Here is a 10,996-nt window from a genome sequence, read left to right as displayed (position 1 = left end):
GCAGCCGCCTTCGTCCGGTCGCTCCCGGGGGGACGAGCCCACCCAAACGCGGCGGCCGCAGGCGCAACCCCAGCTCGCCCCAGGGGCGCGCACCTGCCCCGCGGCAGCGGCGCGGCCACACCGGGGGCGGGCCCGGGCGGGAGCGGAGGGGCGGGCGGGGAGGAGCGGGGGGCGGGCGCCGCTCGCCGCCGCGGGGCTGCGGCTGGGCTGGGCGCGGGCGGCCGGCCGGCGGAGCGCTCGCAGTCGCGGGGAGCGCCGGGGCTGTCGGTCGGGCGGCGGGCGGGAAGGGAAGGCGAGGCAGGCGGAGCAGGGAAGGGAGCGGAAGGCGGGCGGGAGGCGGCGGCGGCGCCGCGCTCGCCCCGCTGCCCTGGATGACGGGCGGCCGGTTCGACTTCGACGATGGCGGCACCTACTGCGGCGGCTGGGAGGACGGGAAAGCCCACGGGCACGGCATTTGCACCGGGCCCAAGGGGCAGGGCGAGTATGCCGGCTCCTGGTCCCACGGCTTCGAGGTGGCGGGCGGCTACACCTGGCCCAGCGGCAACACCTACCTGGGCTACTGGGCGCAGGGCAAGCGCCACGGGCTGGGCGTGGAGACGAAGGGCAGGTGGATGTACCGCGGCGAGTGGTCCCACGGTTTCAAGGGGCGCTACGGGGTGCGGCAGAGCCTCAGCACGCCGGCCCGCTACGAGGGCACCTGGAGCAACGGGCTGCAGGACGGATACGGCGTGGAGACCTACGGGGACGGAGGTGGGCGCCGGCGGGGGGCGCCCCGCGCGCGGCGGGCACGGGGGGCGGGCGGGCACGGGGGGTGGGGGGGCGCGCGCCTGCGTGGGCGCGCCGCGGGAAGGGCCCCTCCTTCCACCCCCGCGCCCTCATCGCCGCCCTCGCACCGGGGTCTCTTCTCCTTCCCCTGCCCGCGGCCGTGCGCCCTTCGCGGCGCCGTTCCCTCGGCGCCCCCGAGGCCCCGCTGGCGGCCGGGGAGCGCCACAGGTGCCTGGCGCGCGCCCCGCCCCGCTCCGTGAGGAGCCGCCCGGCCCCGGCTGCGCTCTGGGAGCGCTGAGCTGCCGAGGCTCGGCGCTTTCTCCCGGCCAGCTGGTAGAAATCCGCATTACGGCCGCCTGCAGACAGCTTTCCTTGCTCCCCGCCGAGGCGGCCGCCGGGCTCCCTGCCCGCGATGGCCGGGCGGCCGCGCCTGGCTCGGGGAGCGGGCGAGCCCCTCAGCTCGCCCCGTGCGCGCCGCGTTCGTGTGGAAACGGCAAGAACTTGTTATAATGGAGCCCTTGTGCCGCGCTGATGTGCAGGCAGGGATGGCTTTGTGCGCTCAATGCGCTCGGCTTGTAAACAGGAGGCTGGAGCTAATGGAGTGGGCACGCAGCTTGCGTAAAATCAATGAAACTTGGGTCCACCCTCATGTAATAACTCCCGTTTTTACCAAAATACGGGGTAGGTTTGAGCATCTTGCTGAAAGCACGAGGTGTGTAGTGCAGTTACACAGACCTGCCTCTCACACCTTCCCCACGGCAAAGCAGAAGTGGCAGGGCAGAGCCCGCGGGGGACGTGCGGAGGGAGGGCCGCGGCGATCCGCCCTCCTGCTCCAGCCGGGAGCGGTCAAGAAGTCAGGGTTCAGTGAGGTCAGTGGGGACTGCAGCTTACATGAGTGCTCACTTACAGTTCTTGCACCTCTGTCACTTCGTGCTCTTCACGACACAGAAGCCTGATGCTCTTTAATTCAGCCTTTGCTGCTGTAATGTCATTGGCATCAGTGGAAGTGCCACCTGCAACTTCTGCAGAGTTGCTCTTCAGCTTAGAACAATTAAACGGATTTGTTTCGTTGTAAGCAGAGGAAAAACGGGTCTCAGTTTTCGGACTAGAGAGTTGCTGGGATTTTTTTACAGAAATGCTGCTTGCTTCAGCGTTCAGCAATGTGTTTAGTTAACATGCAGGAAATAGAATTTACCAAAATCGGAGGTACTGTTCGTGTGATGTGACTAAAGGACTAACTCATGTATCAGAAAACAGTTGATACTTTTGTTGGTTTCTTCAAGGAATTGTGTCAGATCTCTGATCACCCATTCTCCTGAAAGTTTATTTTTGTATTAAGCAGAAGATGAGGTATTTACAGTTGGGCTCCTATTTTTTCTTTCCAAAATGCAAAATACAGCGAGTTTGGTAAGATTTATTTCTGTCAGAAAATGAAATGAACAGTGGTTTTTGTACGTTTGTGTCCCCTTGTTTATAGATATTTGTAGCTGTCCAAAAGTCATTTCCTGGTGTGGAAAGTTCTGATGTTCAAAGACAGCTGAGATATGTATTTGTGGATTAAAAAAAGAAAAAAAAAAAAAAAGGAAAACCACCAAAATCAATGTATGAAAGAGAATCAGAATTCCAGTTTCACTTTCATCATGCAATGCATTTTCAATTCTTACTATATTTGTTTTGGCTAATAAATTACAAACAGTGTCTTTTTTTTTTTCCTCGCTCTCCTTCTGGAGAATAAATTGCCATTCCAGTAAATCTTCTAGAAATTATTTTCTCGAAGTTGTTTTTATCCTTTTTTCTTTAGGTGTCTTGTGGGTATACTTATACTTAAGATAGTACTGATTATTTGAGATATATTCTCTCAATAGTTAGACTTGGAACAACATATGAAGGATCCAGTTCACACTGTTAGCTGAAATCTGTTGTCATGACTCTAGTTCTTTTGCATGTTGCAGTTCATAGGAACAGAGGGGTGTGAAGTCCCATTGATTTTAATGAAAGTACTCATGAATGAAGCAGAGCAGTGCGTCATAGATGTTTGCAGATGTGTTTTTGTTTTCATGCTCTGGGAACAATAGATGTTATTTGCACACCAGAAGAACATCTGAAATGGGTTTATAAGGAAACCAGATTTACACATTTATCTTTAACATAATTTAAAACATTTGCAGGAAAGCTCTCTCTTTATGATTACTTGAGAATAACAGCATAGAGAAATAACTCTTTAAACTACTTTAAATGCCAATTGCCAGTTTGCTTTCAAACTCACTATGATCCAGGCCTCTTTGCTGCTAGCTTTTTCTTTTTTTCTTTTTTCTTTATATATCCCCACTATGTTCCTTTACAGTGCATTGGTGGTATTATGAGATATCACTGAAGGAGAGAAAAGGAAAATAAGCATTGACGGTGTTCCTCAGTGCTTTTGCACACAACACTTTTCACTACAGGAGTAATATGTGTCCTGCTGTGTTTAGATGCTTGAAGTTGTCACTCAGTCAAATCTCTGAGGAAAAGACAGTGAATTATAAACCATGATACTTCATTCATTGCATGTGATTACACTGGGCCTTCAAGTGGCCCATCGGTCTGTCCCCTGCAGCAGTCTGGATTTTTGTGCCTCCTTTAAGCTAATCTGTGTGAAGATGCAAAACATACCAGAGGAGGGACTGTGGCCTAATTTGAAACTTCTGTATTCTAAATTGGTTATTTATGGTCCTTCCAACAACAGCAAAAACCAATTGCGTGTTACTGTTCCACAGAGGGAGAGCAGTGGCAAAAGCACCCTGTGTGAAGGTCACGTATGTTCATTGATTTCTGAGAGGTCTTCTTTCTAGGTCTACGCTTATTCAACACTTAAGTCAGAAAAGCATGCAAAAATCGTGATGAAAGAACAAATTGGTTAAGCCACAGAATATCTAAGTAAAGGATAAGAGCAAGTGGAGTTGTTAAATGGGTCCTTGGCCTCTCAGGTTTTTTCACAGTGTAGGTTTAAACATTAGCTGCAAGTGGGCAATGACATTTACAGCTGTAAGATGTACCAAGGGTGTTTTAGAAGGGATGGCACACTGTAACTAAGGAAACAGGTTATGAAATTATATCTTACAGCAACTTGCCAGCAAAAGGAAAAGAAAATACACTTTCTTATAGTTCTCAACCTCAAAATATGAACACCTTTTCAAGAGAACCAGTTAAACACCAGATGGATGATCAGTAGTTGCGGCTGAATGTTTCATCAGTTACAAAGGCTAGCAAGCCTAGCTTTTGAAAAATCAATGCTAAAAAAAGTTACTGTTTTATTGTCAAATACAATTTTAAAATAGATTAGTAATTACAGTGTTAATTAAAATTTTAACAACTGACCCTTAGAGGAATTGCTTTGAACAGTCAGCTATGGTATAAGGTGAAACAGAATATGGTGTGCTTGTTGATACACCATTCCTATTTATCTCTGTCTAGAGAGATAGGTAAATATTGCATATGTTTGCATCTTCATATATAGAATAAGGTTTTTCATCACGTCTTACATCATACATTGTTATATTTAATTGTATCACCATTTGACATACCTTATCTTGCTTGTTTAAAGATTTCTAACATTTTTTTAATTGAATAAGGTGATGCAGTTGAAGTCTGATATATTCAATCAAATTACTGTTCTAGGCTCTTGTGTCTGCATTCTGGACACTGTCCTCCGTATGCTATTAAAATACTTTTCCTTTAAAGTGTGAGTTGAAAAACCAAGGAAAATTAGTTGGCTTTTTAGCATTAGTGTCAGAAGCCTTTCCCTTAATGGATTCATAATAATAGAAGAGATAATAGTTACCTGTTACACTGCATAAAATTCAACCTAAATATCTCATCCTTTTAAAGGACTGAATTAGTATGAATTTTCCATTTCCTTTTTAACAATTTTGTCTTTAGAAGAAGCTGGCATTGATTTTATTTCCCCCAATAGAAAGGAAAATTGGACTAGTGGATAGCAGCACATCAATAGTTCTTGTTTGAATGCCCATACGGGCAGCAGCAACCACTTCCCTTCTTTCCAGAGTAGTGAAAAATGAAAATCCTAAATTAATTATTTATTTTGAGCTTTCAATTAAACACATGTTTATTAATTAAAATATTAGTAAGAAAAAAAGACTAACCTTTTATACTTCTATAAAATTCTGCACTAAAATAAGTTGATTGTGCTTCAGGTCTGACATTGTAATAGTAGCATGGAGAGCCATAATTATGAGTTGCTGCCCTAATGTAATGTAGTATAATCAAAATTAGACTTAGATTTATTATTTCAAAATTAAGTTAACTGGTGCAGAACATTAGAGGGGTTATAATATGTAGCAATAAATATACGAATCCGGATTTTTAGTTCCAGCATATCATTATAGATCCCAGAAATAATTAGAAAATTAAGTAATTTATGCTCATAATGTATTAATGTGTTTCCATGAATTTTGTTTCATAAAACAAAAAAAAATTAGAATGTGCCAGTATATTTGCAGTATTTACAGAACATGTCATACCAGTGCTTTGTGCTCATGTTTCTATTTGTTCTTCCCCATATGCTGAGTTTTTTAAAATAATCATGTTCCTAGATTCAGCACCCTTACAACCAGTACAGCAGTAGGTATCCAGGATACAGAGAATGAGAAAGAAACTAAGAAAGTTGTTTGTTTGTGTCAGCAGCCATCTGTTAAAACAAAAACCCTCCACTTGGTATGGTTTTCTACCAACACAAAACAGTTATGTTTTGGAACCTATCTAGTATTATATAATAAAGAAAGCAGACTTAGCAAATTTAATTGTGTGTTAACGTTGAAATACAGCTTAGCAGAAGAGGTAAAGAGTAAGGCAGTCCTTGATACATGGTGGACACATTCACAGCCAAAACAGTATGTTTATATGAAAGAACTGAATCTCAAAGCAAATTAATCTAGGAGCTACATTTACAACTGCAGATACTTCACAAATATTCTCACAAAAAATTTATCAGTCACTGAATTTAACATTTGATATTTAGTTTTCTGAATAGTTAATAGGTGTTCCAATTAAATTAGATCCAAATAAAAGAAAATAAAGATTGCTTATTCATTCCATTGTAGAAATAAACATTTAAGAATTCTATGAAGATTTGAAGTAGCTTCAAGAAAAAAAAACAAAAAAACAGCGCTAGGTGGACAATAGACAACATTTTGAGGAGCTTAAAGCAGTGTAATGGAAATTAGAGGGAAATTTTCTCAGAAAGCAAGTTATCTTATATTTGCTCGTTAAGGGATTCCTGTCACTTTCCTTTGCAGCCTCTGGTAAAAGTGGCCTTCAGAGACCAGACACTGGCAAGTGTCACAATGAAAATGCCTTTTGAGAATACAAGAAAAATACAGTCTGCTGTAGTAATCTGATAAAGGTGGGGTTTGGCTCCAGTGCAGCTTTGCATGGGCATCCATGACTTTTCATACCATGCACCATGTTCCTCCTTACATTGCTGTTTAAAATTTTTTACAAGAGTAATTATGATTATATGTTTGCTACAATGTTGTGCAGTATTTTGTTGCTGCCTTGCCTTTCTTACATACTGCAGAGCAAATGAAAGGCAAAAAAAAGGGCTAAGGAATTCATGCTTTTGATCCCTCTGTCACAACATAATGGAAAATGAAGTGCATGTTTATGTACTGGAGATACCAGAAGGTGTTGGTATGAAGAGTTCATAAAGAGAAAGGAATCCTAAGGTTTTGTTCTTTCATTCAAATCTGCACAAAATTTTAAAAAGGTTTTACAGTAGAGGTTTATGACAGTGGATCCAAAGACCCATCTGAAGACAATCCAGTGCATTGTCAAATAGCTCCTGACAAGGAGATGTTTGTAGTTACCTTAAACTCAAGATAACGGGACGTTTACTTCTCCTACTTGCTCTTTCTGTGAGCAACTGGGCACAAGAGCTGTGAGTGTCCTGTTCTCTCCCTTCTCTCCAGCCCAGCTTCCCTCCTCAGCTGACTACATATAATGTGTCTCTGTTTCTGCAGGCCATCTTCCTATCAGTCCACCTTAAAAATGGTTGAGGGAGTCCTATTTTAGAAATTTCTCTCAATTTTTTTTTCCTGAACAGATCCATTAAAAAATGCTTATGATTATAGCTGCTGTGTCTTAGTTGCAAAATAAATTAGTTCAGCTGTGAAAGTGAAGGACTTGCTAAGCGAAAAAATAATTCATAAGAAAAACAAGTAACAAAAGTAGTTTATGTGCTGTGTCATGTGCATCTCTTCTTACCAAAACCAGAGCTGACAATGTAGCATTGCCTGTAGCATATTGGATGTAGAGGTCTAAGTCTTCTACAGCTTCCTAAATTTAACTTCTTTTTACTTTAAAAGGCACCTACCAGGGGCAGTGGACAGGAGGGATGAGGCATGGATATGGCGTACGTCAGAGTGTACCCTACGGCATGGCCACTGTGATCCGTTCACCTCTCCGAACATCTCTGGCATCGCTTCGAAGTGAGCAGAGCAATGGCACTGTTCTGCACGATGTCACTTCAGACAGCCCGGCTGGAACAAGAGGAGGATTTGTGCTCAATTTCCACAGTGAGGCAGAAGCCATGGGCATTAAGAAAAAAGGAGGCTTGTTCAGAAGAGGATCCCTTCTTGGTAGTATAAAACTTAGGAAATCGGAGTCTAGGTCATCGATATCTAGCAAACGGAGCTCCGTCAGGAGCGATGCTGCTATGAGCAGAATTAGTTCTAGTGACGCCAACTCTACAATTAGTTTTGGAGATGGTGACTGTGATTATAGCCCTCTGGAAGACCATGTTGATGCTACCACTACAGAAGCCTATATGGGTGAATGGAAGAATGACAAGCGCAGTGGTTTTGGTATCAGTGAGCGTTCAAATGGTATGAAATATGAAGGAGAGTGGCTGAATAACAGGAGGCATGGATATGGATGCACCATGTTTCCAGATGGCACCAAAGAAGAGGGAAAGTACAAAAATAACATTTTGGTCCGTGGAATAAGAAAGCAACTTATACCAATACGAAACACAAAAACTAGAGAAAAGGTGGATAGAGCAATAGAGGGTGCACAGCGAGCAGCTGCCATGGCAAGAACCAAAGTGGAAATTGCAACCTCAAGGTAAGTTTTCAAATGGAAGGCTGTAAACCTTGGTGTTAGTGAACACTGGCTCACCTTTCAATTTCACATGTGTAGCTCCATTGACTTTAGTGGCATTACACATGTGAAACTTTAAACTTCGACTCACTTGAGTAAAGAGTTTATGTATGTTCCACAGTATACTGTAAGAGTAGATTTCCATTCTTCATACATTTCTGCTCTCTCTCAAGAGCTGCGGCATTATGACTTTAAACCTGTTTGGAAAATAAAACTGGTGAGGAAATAAGTGAATGATTTGGGGGATGTGAGATAAAGTTTGAATATTTTCCCATAAGTATGCTTCAGTTATGCTTATCGTATTGCTGATTCTTTTGATAGCATCTTAAACTCACTGAAGCTGCCCATTTGACAATGGGCATCTTAAGATCCATCTGCGGACCTGAGAAACTGTGGTATGAACAGCATAATGGTCAAGGATGTTGTGCTTTGAGGCTGTTTAAAATTAGACAGATTTTTTTAAAAATAAAATAAATTAGACCATTTTAATAGGTTTTATTGTTAAGTTTGAGAGCTCTTTAAAAAACTAATTTCTATTGCCTTCCAATAAGTTTTTGTAGCAGTTTCTCCATTGCTGGCTTTAGTTTGTTTCCTCAGGCAGGCTTTTCTTGAAATATGCTTTGAATTTAAAAAAAAGAGTCCAGAAATGTGCATGAAAGAAAATCTTCATGCTATTTTAGAAAGAGGATGTCACCTTATTGTTTGAGCTGAACAACTGATTCCTAATTTAGTGTGGTCACTAGCATGTCCTCATCAACTACACTTTTCCTGATAATCATAAAGAATACAGAAAATACCAAAAATTGCCTAAGTGGGAGAGTTTGAATACATAAAAATGCTCATAGCAAAAAGTAGTTGAGACATTAATATGAAGAATGTAGCGTACTGTTAAAGGACCTTTCTGAGAGCTGGTCACGTAAGTAACTAAAGGGTAGTGTATACTTGGTTACTTCTATAAATATGTGTGAGGCATTGTATGACAGTATACCATATTAGTAAAACAGCTGTGTAATAACTAACTTTAAGAAAGTACTGGATCCCATTCATGTTCTGTCAATACATAATAAGCCCAAGTTGTGATAAAAATTGGGTGGGGGATGTATGGAAAGGGGGAGTCACCCTTTTGAGTCCATATAAAGCTGTTAAAACATAGTCTGACACCATTACATTCCAAGGCACAGTTTATGCACTTCCTCTTCAAGAAGTGTCTCTGAAGGGTTTTGTTTGCTTTTCCTTCCCTTTGATTTTTAGGTGGAGGACACAGTTCACATTGCTTCTTTTGGAACAATTCATGAAAACAGTGTTTCTTTCTTGAAAAACCGTTTTTCAAAGTGCAGCAAAAAGAATCAGTTGTAGTCCAGCTGTGACCAGGGGTGATCTCTCCTTTGGTTTCTCAGCTGAGAATCTCTCTGAAACACTCCCATGACTACCAGTATAGATAGTAAGATTGCAGATTCAGGTTTTCTCTCTTTTAAGTAGCCACTGCACCAACTGTACTCGCACTGATTCAAAGGCCAAGAGACCTACCTGACACCTAGTCAGGCAACATCAGGCATGAAGATAATATTAACTTCACTTGTGAGTGTGTGTTGGACTCCTCTAGTAAGAACGACAAAACCCTTCCTGTCTCTCAAGATTTCAGAGCTGTTTTGAGTATCAACCAGTAGGAGTAAGGCCATGGCACTGTGTGAACTAAGGGACTGTCATACTGACAGGGTCAGTAGCACTGACTGTCTGAGAGCCAGATCATCTGGAACAGATTCTAGAGCAGCATTGAGGAAAAAGCTTCCATTTCAAATAGTTGTTAAGATCTATGCTGACCAGATTGGTATGGTTTCAAGATGAAAGAACTTCTGTCTGACTGAAACTTGAGGACCTGTATTGGTTTGTGACTGTATTTTTTACCAAACTGATATATTAATAATATATTAATTCTTCAGACAGTAGCATTCTTGCAATGTCTTCTTAGATGAATATGAGGATGGTGGTCTTGTCTGTTTCCTGATAATTACTACTGTACAAAAAAGTCTAGGAGAAGTGCCTTCTGTAATTTCTCTGATGTTTGATACAAAGGTGGTTCTGCCCATATGGCATAACCTCACTGCACAGTGGCCTTCTGTGTTTCAGACTGGACAGATGTCACCAGCACTGTGTGCTTACTGTAGATTTCCATTCCATTAGTAAAAAAACTCGCTAGATAGACCTTTTCTCAACCCAAAAAGCGTCAAACCAAAGAGCTAGAAATCCTGACTCTCACCAGATACCTTCCTTTTCAATGCAACTTGTAGTTATATGCTGTTCTTCCAGTATTGTTTATTCCCAAAATGTTTGTTCAGTCAAATGGAAACAGACCGCACTCCTCTTCATAGCTCCCTGCTGGTCATGACAGGTTTGGCTGGTAGTTTGACCTGTGACAGATGTCCACACAGTCTTCAACGAGACCTACCACTGTTTTGCTTTATATTCCTGATGTCTTTTTATGTCTAAAAGTCCTCCTTAATAATCTGTGTAATCCTCCTTTATCTAAAATGGCAGTTTCATATACATAGAAAAAAAAAAAATTGGGATAAATAGTGCTTTTCTGAACCTGAATTTACATTGGCTCTCCTGACTTAGCTTTTGGGTTTTTGAGGCATTTGTACTGAGGTGTTTTGGAAATGACAGCAGCATTTCTCAAAAGACAGCAGATTGCAATATTGTGTGATGTATAAAAAGCTGCTGCGTCAGGGAAATAATTACAAGCTTCTGCTACACAGATATGTATTCCAAACAGATTATAAATTAGTGATTAATAAAAATGCTTTTAAAATTATAGTGCATCTTAATGGATTTGATTGTGTTTTAGAGTTTCACTTGCTGTATTTAAGGAAAAATATTTCAGCATAAATACCAAAATCCCCGAATTTGAGAAACTTCAAAAGTGTTTCAACGTTTTCCCTTTTCAAAACTTTATAAGGTGCCCTTTTTAAAATAATGTTAATATAGGGAGTAATTAATGAAAATTAGCACGTTGTGCTGAAAGCAGTCAGCTTTATATGTGTTTTTTGGGTGTTCCTGTCTGAAAGGAGAACCTACT

The 10,996-nt window shown here is 42.3% G+C and overlaps 1 protein-coding gene across 4 annotated transcripts in view; it reads left to right on the top strand.

Annotated features, from left to right (window-relative positions):
• Positions 1 to 264: 264 nt before the first annotated feature.
• JPH1 (junctophilin 1) overlaps positions 265 to 10,996 on the top strand; it is an 81,824-nt gene continuing 71,092 nt past the window's right edge. For all 4 annotated transcript variants that reach the window (XM_085053061.1, XM_085053060.1, XM_085053058.1 and 1 more), the window contains exons 1-2: positions 265 to 750; positions 7,128 to 7,884. In XM_085053061.1, the coding sequence (XP_084909187.1) occupies positions 372 to 750; positions 7,128 to 7,884 (1,136 nt within the window). In that variant the 5' untranslated portion in view covers positions 265 to 371. The remainder of the gene's footprint in view (positions 751 to 7,127; positions 7,885 to 10,996) is intronic.

Source organism: Lichenostomus cassidix, chromosome 2 (genome assembly GCF_008360975.1).
Source record: "Lichenostomus cassidix isolate B80296 chromosome 2, HeHo_3.0, whole genome shotgun sequence".
In the NCBI taxonomy this organism is placed as follows: domain Eukaryota; kingdom Metazoa; phylum Chordata; class Aves; order Passeriformes; family Meliphagidae; genus Lichenostomus; species Lichenostomus cassidix.
Note: the sequence above shows the minus strand (reverse complement) of the source record. Positions and strands in the feature narration are given on the sequence as shown.